General features: G+C 28.3%; 1 protein-coding gene across 1 annotated transcript in view; it reads right to left on the bottom strand.

The window, feature by feature from the left end:
• Positions 1–6,445: 6,445 nt before the first annotated feature.
• LOC142321113 (RYamide receptor-like) overlaps positions 6,446–16,279 on the bottom strand; it is a 227,312-nt gene continuing 217,478 nt past the window's right edge. Inside the window, exon 7 of the mRNA XM_075359105.1 lies at positions 6,446–6,682. Coding sequence (XP_075215220.1) covers positions 6,446–6,682 — 237 coding nt within the window. The remainder of the gene's footprint in view (positions 6,683–16,279) is intronic.

Here is a 16,279-nt window from a genome sequence, read left to right as displayed (position 1 = left end):
AACATAAAAGGTCCGAAAAACAGTTCGGTAATGTATAATTAATAAGTATTAGATATAATGCTAAAAGATAAGAGTTTTACCGTTTTGAAGTAAAATCATTAGGTAGGTAAAAAAAGATTAATTTATGTTCACCATTAATTATCAAAATTACATAAAATAAATCAACTGTAAATTAACAAATTAGTTATTTATGTCAATAAATTATGCTTTTATTAGACATATTACCAAGTCTGTTTCTAACATCACGATAAATGCTTCATTATCTTAAACGTAAATTAATATAGTAGTGTGCGCTTGCGCGTGTATTTGTTTGAAGAGGAATGTGTGTGTGTGTGTATATATATGAGTGTATCACGAAGTTCTCGCTGGACTTTCATAACCTAATCTAGCTGTAAAAACAACGGAAAAATTACATATAAATACATATCCTAAAATTCTTTGTTTGCCAGTTACAGCTAGTGAAAGATTTCGCTCGGATTTTAGCTACCCCGGTGAAATGAAATCGTACTGAAATTTTTAGGATGTTAATTAAGGGACAGAACTTGTGATTTCTTATGATTTATATGAAAAATCTAATAAAGTAGGTCCCAGGACTGTATCTGCAATAGTTTGAGAAATTTGGGTGAAACCAATAAATTAGGCCAAAAACCTTATTTTTTATATTTGACGTAAAGTAACACTGTTAAATGAGTAATAAACACATAAAACATGTAGAGAATTTCCTGGCTAGACTGTCGGGCGAACGAAGTTCGTCCAACATATACAATAGTATATAATGTATAATAGCCGGTCACGGCTATTATATATTTATATACATATGTTTGTGTGTTTCGTATACATGCACTTCAACTTTGACGATCTGAATATCTGATTCTACGTTAAACTGCTGGCTCATAGCACTACTATGAAAATTAAATATCCTAGATTTATGTGTTTTTCATGAGTAAGGGTGATTTAGTTTTACTGTACCGTACTGTTTAGTACCGAATATTTTTTCCAATAAATTTTTCTATGATTCCTTAATTCAAGAAAGACTTTTTAAATTAAAAAAAAAAATCGTTTTCGTTATCTACATAATATTTTTAAATTCAGATGTTATGTTTGAACAATAATAACGAAACAAATAATAGCTTGCAATATTTAAAATAATTATTAAAAAATAAAACCTTTTGAAATTAACACAGATAAAATATTTTTATTATGCCTATTACTGAAAAACCAAATTGTTTGTTTATTTTTTCCAACCGGTTTTCCAGCTCTGGGTGTGTGAGTCTAGGCAAATGCAATTACTGCTACCAATTTGCAAGTAAGTGTAAATGACCGGTAAACAAGTAATCTTGAACAGACTCAGGTCGATCCCTTCTGAGAAGTGTAGATAATTGAAACCCAACCTTCAAAGAACACCGATATTTACAATCTAGCATTCACATCCATATAAAAACAACTGCTTTTACAAGATCTCGAACCTTAGAACTCTCGAATTCGAAAATCAGCTGATTTTGCACCGATGAATTTAACCACTAAACTAACCCGGCGATTACTCATCGAAATAGTTACGTTCATAAAATATTAAAAACGTCTAGTCTTCCGATGTTTAAATTTGCGCAGCGCATAAATATACACAGAAGGATATCTCTTTCATCCAGAAGGAATGTGGGTGGTTCTTTACGCGGAAATATTTTCCTGAAAAATAAACTTATTCAATGTAATTATGTAAATACGCGTATTTTACTTCCTGTATCGGAGAAAAATAAAATTAGTGTGTATGTATTTTTTTTTTTTTTTTTTTTTTTTTTTTTTACTTCCCCGCCTGCAGCAGCATATTATAAAGGGAAAGTATAGCCAAAATTTTGGGTAGAGGGTTTTTGAAAATATCGACGTTTCAAGGCCCTCTTAGTCCAAAAAACACAAATATTATTAATAGAAATTTCCGAATGATGTACGAACGTACGTAACCTGATTCATATTAGTATCTCTGGACCGGTTCAAACTTAAATTCTTTAAAAATGGCTCAAAATATAATTGGGTATTAAAATTAAAAAAGAGGAAGGGGTTGATTACGTCATTTTTTATTTTACTTTTTTTGTAGTGGTCGTAGAAATTGAGCTTCGGTAAAATGGAAGTATCATTAAGCTACTTAAAATTCAAAAATTTTAACTCCATCAAATATGAAGATGGGAGATATTGAACATTATTGCTAAATCGTTTTTATCTCATATCACGAAAACTCGTTGATCAAAACATTTGAAATTCGGCCTGATTTTCTACCCCATCGAACAAGAGGGCAAGATATATATATATATATATATATATATATATATATATATTTGTTTTTGCCTTGTTGAATAACATTATAAAAAAATCGGGCCAACCTATCGGGTTTTCTATAAAAAATGTTAAGCTCTAAAAAAACAATAAGGGGCTTAAGTGGATCCGTTAAATTATCAAGATTTTAAACTTTCATTTTCAAAATTAAAAATCCAACTATCTAATATTAACGTGGAATTTATTATTATTATTTTTTTATTTTTATAGAAGAAGAGACCCGATATAAAATTTAAAACAGATTTTGATTGTTTTATAGTTTCATTTACTGTATCTGTTATTCAAGTTGTGGTTGTTATTAAAATTGTTATATGAGGTAGCAGTCGAGAAAGGGGATAGAATGGGACACACATTATTTACGGATTATTTTGATCTTTTCCGCATTGTACTCTAAACATCTCATAGTGAAATCATTAAAAATGTTATGACACATTTGAAATAAAAGTCTGTCAACTACAAAGCCGGGAAGGTTATGTAACCCTTCGCCGCCTTTTTTAAAATACGAGTACTGTATATTATAAATATAATATATTAAATTATGTACTTTTTTATTCATAATTTAGAAGTTATAAATAAAATTATGTATGCTAACCAGCTTTTTTACGTTAATTAACGATAAGAGACCAATTATATTTTTTGTTAGATTTCTTTTCTTATTTTTTTTATTTATTTCAGTTTTAGAGAAAAACATTATTTTTCTTCAGAATATGAAAATAATTTTGTTCCCGTAATGTGTACGTTACAATCTGTTCAATTAGTGAACAATAAGCGACCCCCCACTCCTCATGAGAGGATGATACATATGACATGTAAATGTAGTACAGTCTTTTACAGCCTCAGGCCGACCGTTCCTGAGACGTGTAGAGCTAATTGAACCTCAACCACCAAAGTACACCGGATTCACTATCTAGTATTCAGATCCGGGAGTAAAATTAATTAACATTTACTATTATTTGTACCTCAGAACCTTCGACTTCGAGTATCAGCTGTTAAATAATTGATTTGCGACGACTGGTTAACCACTAGACCAGCCCGGTGAGCGTGAAAATAAACAAGAATATTTTTCATTATTTTAGATGAAAAATGAAATGCATTCACAGCCTATTCAAATGACAATATCCAAGAAAACTTTATAAAGGCAGAGGAAAAAAATATTTTTCATTAAATTAGGAAAATTTATAAAGATTTTCAGAAAAGTAGGAAAAACAGTAAATAAGTAAACGTTACGACAAATTTCCCCATCCTGTTTATTTTTTATAGAAAGTAAATCTTAATTTGATAAAATGAAATATCTATTTCAAAGCATCATAGGATAAGATAAAAATTAACTCACAAATAAGTTTTTTACAAAATTATCACAGATCACTTTTTAGAAAATTGAAAAGCTTTTTCTCATAATTTGAGAAAACGATTTCAAACCAATGTTTAGAATTGTGAAGTTAGATACATAATTTAAAATTTAATTTTAAATTTTTTACTAGAATAACATATTTAAGATATAAAAAAGAAATGACGCAAATGATATAACTCCGAAAATCAGAAATATATTTGAATAGTTGTTAAAAATTTACGTAAAACGTTATTTTCACGAAAACGGGAAATACGTTTCGGTATTAAGTATTCATACAACAGTTTTTTTTAATGTTATTTACAAAAAGAAAATATATCTTCCTTAAAAGTTTAAATATATATTTTTATTATTTCCGATTATTCCCCTTTAGGAAAGTCCGTTAACTTGAGCCATATTAATTAACCTTTTAACTTCCTTCACTTTTCTTTTCTTCTCAAAACCTCTTCATCTGTTCACTATGTTTCTTCTTCCTCTCCCCCATTCATCTTCTTCCAATCATTTCTCTTTTTTATCTTGTTCAATTTTCTTATTTATAATTTCATTCCTAAATTTCCTTCTGTCCTTGATTTCTTCTTTTGAGATGTTCAGTCGTTCCAGGTCGTCTTGCGTTTCTTTCATCCAAATGGACTTTAATTTACTTGCCTTGGCGATGTCGAAAATTTTCTTAGTCAGTCTGTCTTTACCTATTCTGCGTAAGTGTCCGTAGACTTTTTTCCTAAACTTATCGGTGATGGTGTCTGTGCTTTCATATAATTCCTTTGCGGGTCGTTTGATCCAGGTTCCGTCTCTGAGGACCGCAACTTAGATTTTTCTGAAAATTTCCTGTTCTTGGTTCTCGATTTCATGAGAATCATGAAATATAGGCTTTATTAAAATTTAACCGACCAATAGAATTTTAAGAAATTTATTTTATATACATAGGCTAGTAGCAGAAGGTAATTGTAACTAATCTGTCTTTAGAATCCAGTGATTAGATATCAAACATTACATTTTTTACTTAATATGATATTATAATACAAAATTTGAATAAAGATACTGTTTGGTGTGGAAAAAGATGGAATAGAACAAATTTGAGAATTTTCAATAATTTAGGTAAATAATTAAGAAAAAACTTTCATCCACGCAAAAACGAAAAAACATTTTCACAATTACAGAATGATAAATTTAACTTAGAAGTAAAATTATAACGCATTATCATTCATTGTTGTATCGTTGAATGATTTTTTTTATTAGCCAGACGACAGTCGGTGTTCAGAATTAAAATATCACAAATTTATTTTTAGATAACGTTTCTTCATTTTTTCATATCCTTCCTATAAATTTTGAACCCGTAATCGTATAGGATGCCAACCGCAAATGTTTTGGACTAACAATCAGGAGACAATATTCCTCAAACGTTTTGATTGTGTTAAGTTCTGAAAATTCCTGAATAAAAATGTAATATCTTTTTTTAAAACGAATAAGAGGGTGAGATATCTATCGCCTTTTATAATTTTAACTTATTGTGAAGGCTTCGTAAACAACCTGAAATTTTGTACATGGTAGTGCTACATGAGTTGTTTACAGTAATCGGTTTTAAATCGATCGTACTTAGGTGTAGGAATACAGTTAGCTTAATTATTTTAGAGTTTTTGTTGTATATTTCAAAAAAGGATTATTAAAAATTCGTGAAACTTGGAAAAAATATTCGTTCACATAAGTTCTAACTTCGGTTAAATGTTTTGACCCTGGTCCGATAAGAGGTACTAAAATTCTCAAAATATATTTTTTTTTTTTTAGATTATGCCCTTTATATGTGTAACCGAGCTTAACTACTAAACAGCAAATTAGGTCAAAATATTTCGGTGTATAAAATGTTTTAATTGTATCATATTCCAGACTCCTATGGACAAGTGGGTTAAGTCATACCAAATATAAAATTTGATTAGATTTCTTTTAGCATGTAAAATTTGTTATCTAAAATCTTTTAGAATTTGTATTTTACAATCCATTTTATTAATTTTAAGTAGTAATAATAATGATAATGTGTAATCCTAATATTTAACAACCCTAAAGGGTATTTGAAATAATAATAAGTCAAACGTGAACACGAAAATGTTATCCAACCCTTTGATAGCTTCTTTACTATTTGTAAATAAGTAGAAATAGTTCTAATTTTATCATTTTAGTGTTTATGGAAAATTAAAATTTTGTATGAGAATTATTGGGAAATCCTACAATATCATTGGCAGCTTTTTATTCTTCTTATATATATAAAAAAGAAAAACATAAATTCATTATAATATTTATCTTTAATTACATTTATAATAAATAAATGTAATTATGTAATTGGTACTCCTATGTTATGGCCCAGTCACTTCTAAGTAATGTTAACTATTTATTACATTACAGAAAATAATTTCTGTTGTAATATAAAGACTGCGATTTTCTTTTAGGAACATAAGACTTTACTCATTGTTTATATGTACATATGTTTTAATATTAAAAAAATAGAAGTAATTATTGTTTCGTTCTGTAAAAAGAGTGATTAATTTTAAGATGTAGCGTTTTTCGAGTAGTTAAAGATTGTGTTAGGTGAAACACTTCACCTGGTGTGTAAATCGCTAACATTTGATTAAATTCATTGTTTGTTATTTTATACGGGTTAATTCACTTAATTAATTAAAATAACTAATAATTTAATCGATCATAATTTTGTAAATGATCAATTTATTGAGACCGTAACATATTAGTACCATGAAAAACACAAAACAAACATATACGTTACAATTATACGTTTCTTACTCGGAAATTATCACTCATGAAGCAATAAACAAGTGGATTCACAAAGCTGTTGGCGTTGGCGAGCCATAAACAAGCAAAATATGAAAGTGCGTATACTCGACGCCCAGTTTCTGTGTCCCACGTTCCAAAACCAGGAATGAAGTAAAATAAAACGAGAAACATCTGTAGTGGTAACCAACATAGTGTAAATAATATAACAACAGTTGCTAACATCTTAATTACCTGAAACGTGATAAAAAAAATTACAATGTTGTTCATAATTTATAGTTATAAAATATTTTGAATGATATAAAAAATATTTTCTATTGTAAATTAATATGAAACCAATTTCATCATTAAAAATCGATTTCATTAAAACGGGCTTCTATTAATGTGTACTGTATAAATTACACTGATATTCAATATTAAACATTTTTAAATGTTTTTCTGAATGCTATATCTTTCTCTGTATTGTTTCTTGGGAGGTTACAGATTTATAAATAGAATTTTTCTATCACCCTCAGTTTAATAAAAATTGGCACATTAAAGGTTTACAAGAGTTAGTATAACTAATGTTATGGGATGTCATATATTCAAACTTATACTAAAATTTCTTAGCAGGTACACTTAGAATTAAAATCGAACAGTAATCAGCTACCATATTAACACTTTTTTTTTGCTCTTGTCACGATTTTCCAAGATTAAAATATCTTGATATAAACGTTCATCATGTTAATACTTACTACCCCAAGGTTTACTGGGAAAAGATCTAGATGCACGCCTAACTTCTTTTATTAGGCATACCTAAAAGCAAACTATTACTTTTAAATCATACACTTTCCAACTAAGAGTTTTATAATTTACTTTCTCTTTAACAGTTTTCATAACATCAAAGTTTTTTTCACATTAATTCCATAACAGATCAGTACGGAAAGCTATTTATTACTGTTGTGAATAACTGCTTTTAAGTTATATTTTGAGGAACCAACGAAAAGGCGGCGTTTCTCAAGTTCATGAACCACCCGAGTTGTACCAAAAGCTCATCCATAATTGTTCAGTAAACTACGTAATTGTCTTCAACAAAGTATTGAGAAAACTCTTTCTATCGGTTTTGACAGCTCAAGATTTTTGCATCTTTTTTTAAGTAAATGTCAACCTTTTCGATCTTTAACCTAAAAGTTCAGCTTGACTTTTTGATAAGTTTAAATTTCTTATCGTCATTGAGTCAACCTTGTGATATAAGATGTACTTCACTGGATTTTAATTCTTAGTCTGAATCATGATTTCCTTCTTCCGTAATGTCCCATTCGTCAACTCGTTTTCACGAAACAAGCATTCAGGAACCTTAGAAACCGGAATGAATCACTGTGAAGTATGGATCTCAGTGCAGCTAAAGAAGAGAGTACATTGTGTTTAATTTATTAGAAATTCCAGACAATTAGTTAAACAGAAATAACAATCGGTTAAGTGAGCTTTGGTGCATGCCAAACCACATGGATACCAAATAGCATAGCCTTTCTTGAGCCTTTTAGTCATCCTTTTAAGTTGATCACACAGTTATTAGATATTTTATGAGGTACAATGTTTTTCTTATGTAATTTTATAATGAACTTCCACACGTGAAAAAAGTTATCCCAATCATTTACACATATACGAGGAATTATGTGACTTCACTCATATAATGTGACATAAACAGTGATATAATGTGACTCATAAACAGTGACTGAAGAGATTTTACCATAAAAATTAGTAGGCTGACAAGGATAGTAAGCTTTACAGGGTATGTTGTTTTGAATTTTACAGATATAATGAATTTTGCTTATGTACGGTTCAATACAGAGGAATATGTGACATTAGTGTTATAACTTAAGTTACTGTTGCATGGTTAACGTCTGAATGGAGTTATAAATGTATACTTAGCACATTATTGTAAAGTAATATATAAAAAAAAGCGCAAGTGTATAATCGTGTATAATAGAATATCAACAATTTTCAAAATTTAAATTTTGGATTTTTCCAAAAAACGTAGATTGATGGAAAGATTCTGACTTCAGATTCGTTTACACCATTAAGAACAAGATTGGTTTATGTATCACATGTTAAGAAAAACAATTTCGTTTGTCCATGTTATTCATTTCCTCAGTTAAATATTCTATTTTCCTAGTCCATTCTATTTTATACTTTACGTACAGTGTGCTGCCTATATAATAATTGAAAGTAATGGTCTCAGTTAAACAATCATTTTTTCTTTGTAATAAAGTCGTAACACAAACGTCAACGAACGGTTTGCAATTTTTCATGAAAGCTGAAATAGCATCCAGATAGTTAGAAGAAAAATATTTCATCACTAGTCATTTTACGTTAGTATTTTTTTTTAAATGTTCAATCATAAATTTTACAAAGGTACAGTACCATTGTAAATTGTATTATACTTAAAAGAAATACAGTGCAATAAAATAATCTTAAAAATTAATTTTTCTTCTGATAGAAAATTCAGTAAAATTATCTAACTTTTTAAGTTTATTTTATTTTTTATTTATTTATTTATTTTTTTTGTTAAACTTTAACGGTCGATTAAATTTTTGAATGATCTTTCAAAATCAAATGTAAAACAGAAACGCTGGTTGATTTGTTTTTTCTTGGCATTTCTCTAATACAAACCTAGAGTATAAGCTCCCACCAAAAAAATAAAAGTTGCAAATAAACTATAATAATTTTGTTAAGCTAGGCCCGTTAGTATACGTAAATAATTAAAGTTAACATACAAAAAATCGCTTACCAACAATTGAATTCGAAGCGTTCAAGCGCTTTGGGAATTAAATTCCATCTTCAGGAATTCTCATATTCGTCCCATTTTTAATAGTAATTAAAACTTTGCAGGTAAATTATATAAAATCGTGGTATTTGCTTAAATCATAACAGTTGGTCGTCATATGTTATAAAATTACGAGTATGTCAACGTAAACGTCCTGTCAATTTGGTGGCCTCAATCAGACCACCAAATTGACATGACGTTTACGTTGACATAATTTTATAACATTGATGACCAACTGTTGTTTTAAGCAAATACCACGATTTTTTTATAATTTCCATATGAAGTTTTAATTGCTATTACAAATAGGATGAATATGAGAGTTCCTGAAGATATAAACTATGTTTCACTTACCATGTGAAAAAAGGAAAATAAAAACAAATTCCAGAATTAAGGTAATAAAAAATGATTTACTTATCTCAGAATAAACAACAAACTCGTTGAACGATTTTATTTTACTATAATCTCTGAAAGCTACATCTTGGTGATTTTGTATTATTAAATAATACGATACAATTTTATTTTAATATGTCACTGAGCACGTATGTTTATGAAACAAATTTAGTGAGATGAAACGTCCTCTTTGTTTCAGTAAAGAAAAGAGATTATACAGGATTTTGAAAAAAAAAGAATTTATTAATTTAAAAAAAAATCACTTCATAATTTTGTCATTCTTGGCAATGTGAGAGACGGCCGAATAAATTATTAAAGAATTAATTTATAATATTTGGAAATTATATTTATTTTATTTATTTGAAAAAATAATAAATTTTAATAGTTTAAAATTATATGAGGGTCGTCCAATAAATTAAAAGATGAAAAATAAAACAGGGCAAACAAATAAATAGGATAGCTGCGGAAAAAATTATTTAATAGAATAAAATGAAACTGCCGATCTCCGTAGCGGAGTGGTAGCGTCTCAGCCTTTCATCCGGAGGTTCTGGTTTTGAATCCTGGTCAGGCATTAAATTTTTCATACGCTAAAAATTTCCATTCTCATACGACAAAATGACCAAAGCAGTCGATGCCCATCATCTAAAAAAAAAACCGTCTGACGTTCAACTTGACAACCTTGACATCAAAAATATCAGTTGTTGGAAAAGAATTTTCATCATTATAACTTATTTTAACTTTATTTCAAAATATCCGATCCGTTTAAAACGGGAATCGTGGAAGAATATCGTGCTGTGATAAGATTTACATTCTCTGAAGGTGTAAAACAGGCCAAAATTCACTTCTTCTTTAATGTAAAATTTTACTTCTCGTAAAATTTTACATTAAAATCATTTACCACATGAACACCTTCATATTTAAAAAGAAATAGTTTGATTCAATGTGGTGGATCTAAGATGGCGGAAAAATTTCAAACATTCCACTTTACTCTATAAAGTAATAATTTTGTAATTACGTAGATCTGCCTTTTTTTCTACCTCCCAGTAACCCTTAGTTCTTAAATATGAAGCCGTTTCTATACTTTAATATCACTCTGTGAATCGCCTTTAATAAGAACCCGGGGAAGTGGTATTAATTTTAATCGTATTCTTCCAAGTGTCTCGCAGTTGGAGAGACGAGCAAGATTATTCCTAAATGATACTTGTATCTATTTTCAAAAAAACTTTTAATACTTATTTTTTTAGATAATGCACATTTGTTACAGGCCACGTTTAAGATGGACTATGTAAAATCATTGATCAGTGATGAACTGATCTTACTTTGGTCAAAATGAGCACATGTTACTTAACTTCAAACTTGACCTTTTCTCTCTTTGGAGATATTTATCTCGCACTCTCGTTCTACGAGTTTGTTTATCGTCTTTTCACATTACCCACTTCTTTCCCATCACAATACCTTCATCTTTCTCATTTTTGGTTTCATTTTATGTAATAAATTTTATTCGATGTTTGAACTAAGTTTATTGAATTAATTTATATAGGTTTATTATATATACGTTTATATAAGTTTATTAACCTTAAATTTATAAAACACAAATTACATAAAAGATTTTATAAAAAATCATAAATAAATTAAAATATTTATACTTTGTAAAAATATTATGCTAGGAAAAAATAGATAAAAATAATTAATCTTAAAAAATTAAAACATATGAAGTTAAACACACACACACACACACACACACATATATATATATATATATATATATATATACACACACACACACACACACACACACACACACACACACACTGTTTACCTATTCACGTAAAATAGAAACAGAGAATTCCATATAACAAGTAAAGCGTATTAATTAATATTATCATCGGTACTGTAGAATTTATTTTTACGGTTCGTTTACGTTGTAAAATAAATTATGTCTGAAAAACGATAAATCGAATGAAACTCACATAGGCGTTTATTTTTTGTGTAAATATAAAAGGTTTTTATGTCAAATTTGATAGGTTTTCTCTTCATATCCGTAGGTATTGATGAGCCAGTATCACGTGTCAGTCAATAAATTTAACGTATAATTTTTTTTCCACTGCATAAAGCATCAAACCATCATAAAGAACGTTTTATTCACTTCTATACACTTATTCTATTGGATAAATCTTACAGCCTTTTGATAGAGTTTAAAAACTATTCTGTATGTGTTTTTTCTTTTTAAAAAAATAATTAATGCGGTGTAAATATTCTAAAAATATTAATATAGAAAAATAGTTTTATACTGGTACTTCCATATTATATCCTTAGTATTATTCTCATTCTTTTTGCTTTTTCTATATAATCATACTTAGCTATAGCTATATAAGAAAATGTATGCCAATCGGGTTAAAAATTTGCATGTCAGGTGCTGCTGATGTTCACGCTATATGACCCAATTAACCAAATAACATAATTTTACCATTAAAAAATTTCGGAAACATGTATGTATGTACGTACATCCTTTTGGGCTCAATTAAACAAAGGAGCAGGGTGGCAGGGTGGTAGGGGAGAAAAAAAATTGCGTTTCTGAACACAAAATTATATTTTTAAATTAATTAGATGATTCTATTTCACTTTAGTAATACACTTGGTAATTTAATTATATAATATCTTCAAACTGGAATTTTTATGAAAATTTGTACGTTGACTTCTGAATTCGGATCATTTATGTAATTTAATTTCGGTTACAGTTAGTTAAGGGAGTAGGGAGATATGATCACTGTGGTTTCTGTATATAACAATTTTATTTTAAATATAAATATTTAAGAGTAGAACAATTTTTTTTACAAAATTTAGTATCTCTTAGGACACATTTATCAATAGTGTAACTAGTTCAATGAATTACTGTCAATATTAGGATAAAATAAACATTATTTATAACGGTATATTTTGTTTGATGAAGTTATTAATACATACTAATAATTATTAATAATCTATTAAGGATTCGCTTAATACATACTCCCAGGTTATCGTGGAGAATTGTAAGTTTTTGCATAAATATGCTATTGGAAGTTTAAAAAAAATTAATTTCAAATTAAATTATTATTTAATTTTATTTTAAATAAATTTAAAGACCTGCTATAATATTTTAAATTGAATAGTAATTTATGATTATGATTATGATTATGAAGTGGTTAATTTCACTTATGCCGAATTATTGAACAGAATTTTGCGAAAGTACTTCCATTGTGTGCTTAAATAAAAATGTATATTATTATTATTTTAAGTATTGGTAAAATTACCGTACCTAACTCTCGCCTATAGTTAGTTGATTTTTCTATTCTTAATTTTTCTAATTACCCTTTCATTCTCATTAATCTAATTAACTCATTAATTATAATTGTTTCTTCATTTTTGTCTCCATTCTTCACTTGTCTTCTCTAGGCCGAAACTTAAAACTTTTTTAACTTTCCTTTCGTTTTTCCTCGTAGTGTCCATGTTTCATTTCCAAATAGATCACTCCAAATGTAATTCGTCACTGTTACTTAATATGTTAAACTTAGTATTCTCTATCATTTTTCTTTTTTACTTTTGCAGATTTCTATTCACATCTTGTCTAAGTACTTGCAGCTCTTGTATAATTATTCTTTCTTTTGTGCAGATATTCGTGGATTTATTGTTTTAGTTTTCCTAAAATTCATTTTCGCTCTTTTTGTCATAATGTCTTTTACATTTAAAATCATCTATTAAATATCTTTTAATACTTTTATTAATTTCAACATACTTATTAAACCAAGTTAGTGAAAGCTGCACAACAGCCTTACTTCTCTTCTTAGGTCAAACAAATCAGTTTGTGCTACCCCTATAAATTTTCATAAATTCAGTACAATTCTTTAATTAATAATTTATTTCCAATCTTCTCTTTTGCTTCTTCATATTGCTATTAGTTTATCCCATTTGTTAATTCAAATTATTTTTTTCCATATCTATAAAATATAAGGTTTTTTTTGCCCACTCCCTTCCTGAGACCATATCGTTCTTATTTGACCATTTGTCCAATTTTTATTCAGTCTTCTGTTCAGATTTGAAGAATTCTTTGCTGAATTCTAAATTAAACTAACTGTACTGTAATATTGATACTTTACTATATCATAATTTTTAGGGTTTGAATTGTGATTGTTTTAAGACAGTTTTCTGGCTACACCCCAGCTTTTAAGATTATATTACGCAGTTTCAACAGTCTCTGTAATCTTCCTTCATTATGATGTGCAATTACTTCTGTTTGCATTTATGTATTCTTTTGGTTTTTCTTATCTATTATTTAAATTTTATATTTGTGATATCTTATATTGTTACTTATCTATCAATTATAGATTACTGCTTCTTCACTAATCTTCTTTTATTTCAGTTTGATCTTCTATGGGAAATTCATTTTGCTTTCTATTAGACTGATATAGTTCAATCATATATTATTCCTTCCACCTTTTAATTATATCTTCTTTTTATATAAAAACTTGATATTTCTACTAGAAAATTTTTTTTGTGCTTATATTCTTGCACCTTTAATTTTTTTATGAGTTTTACTTTTTATACATTACTAGCTATTACTCTTTTATTTTAAAATTTTTTCCACCATAAGACTTGGTTCTTATAGAAGAGAAGAAAAATTCCATCTTCTTCTTTTTGTCTTGAAGAGAAAGAAGAGAGAAGATAAGACTTTCTTCTCCTTGCTATCCTCAAATTTTTTGTCTTCCATTTTTGCAATCATCTCACTGATAACCCAAGACTTGTTTATTGTTCTTGTTTTAACAAAGCCAGTTGTTTATTCTGTTACTATTTTTATATGTTGCTGTTTTTATTTTTCTGTTGCTTTCATTTTCATCTATAATTCATTTGTATTATTGTCTTTTTCTATTCTTTCCTTCAGAACTTGAGCTAACTTCTTCTCTAATGATATATTTTTAATTGTTAATTTTTGAGATTCCATTTATTTATTTCCTTCTCTTTTTTTAACTCTATATATGACAGCTCCTAGAATGCCTTATAATTTCTTTTCTGAATATTTATTTTGTACTTATACATCCTAATCTCCAGGAGAGAAAACAACCTGCTTGTGACAATTCTGGTTGCCGCACCACCCTACCCTCTCCATTTCTAGCTCTAATGAGCTTTTGTGGAATTGGTCTTATTGAGCTTCAGACACTGATTAAATATTGAAATCATCAGATAGGAATTTGTTAGGATGCTGCCAATGCATATGCATTGGCAGACATTTATATCAATGATTTATTCTCAGGTTTGGCTTCACTTAGGTATATATAATTATTTTCATCTTATGGTTTTTGTATCAAATATCCATTATGAATATTCTACTTTCCTACCAAAGCTCAATAATCCTTTCTCCCTACCAGTTCCTTGTGGCCGATCATATTTTCTAACTATTTCATCTTCTCTTACTTTCCCTACCACAGCATTCCAATCCTATTACAGTGGACAACAAAATTTTGATTTTTGCTCATTACAACAATGTTAATAAATGGCTGATTTCATATATGTAGGTGGTTTCATTCAGAAATAGATTTTGTAATTACATTTTTTTTAAAGAATAAAACATTGTGAGAATAGTACAATGATATTAAACATGCAATTTTTACAAGCCTAAGATCTCCTTCTTTGGAGTTTCTGGTGTAGTTTGCTGTAAATACTTCAGTCATGAGATTTCAGCAGTAGTCAGCAGAGTTCTTGGGTTCTATTTTCCATTGTACTAATTTTCCAGGGTTCCTGGTGAAAGAGTTCTCCATATTTGTCACTTTTCTGGTACAAGATTGGTAGGGAAAAATTCCAGATGAAAATCTAAGAAGTGGATCTTTAGTGATTTATACTTTTAAAGAAGCTCAGTTATAAGTTCTTTATAGTTATCTGTCTTTTGATTTCCAAAGAAGTGGTTTACAACCTTTTTAAAAATCCCACACAGCACCTTACAGTCATTCAAACTGTCTTAAATTTCAATATCATTCATTAGTTTTCTTATTTGCACCAAATTTTTCATCCTTTATCTTAGCATCACTTATATTAAGAAACATTTTTTAGAAAGTAAAATCCACTCCCACCATGATACATTGCTATAATTTTTTTTTTCATTAAATAAAGCTTAATGTGTAGTGGTGGAAGGTAAAGTTTTCCAGGTTTTAGTAATGCTAGGCTCACAATATTCTTCTCTGCTACACACAATGTTTCTCTTTTTAGCCACTCTTTTTTAACAAAATAATTAAAACATAAAGTGATTCCAACACCATTTCTTAAATTTTTACTATTTGCTGAATAGCACATTATAACATTGCAACTAACCTCACCTTTTCCTTCCCTTCTCATTCCATTTACTACAATTATACCCATTCAGTTTATTTTTCCCTCTTTTTTTTAATTTTCTAATTTACTTGCTTTGTCATTTAAAGTTTCAAAATATTCTCTTTCTTCTGCTTTTAATGTGGTTCTCATTGAAAAAATGTAGACTGTTAGTATATATATATATATATATTATAAAAAATTCCCTGCAATAATAATTACAAATAATTCCCTGCAATATAATATATATATATATTATATTGCAGGGAATTATTTGTTTTAACATTACTAATATAGAACTT

This window comes from Lycorma delicatula, chromosome 3, assembly GCF_047948215.1.
Source record: "Lycorma delicatula isolate Av1 chromosome 3, ASM4794821v1, whole genome shotgun sequence".
NCBI lineage: Eukaryota > Metazoa > Arthropoda > Insecta > Hemiptera > Fulgoridae > Lycorma > Lycorma delicatula.
This window is presented reverse-complemented; position numbering and strand designations above follow the sequence as displayed.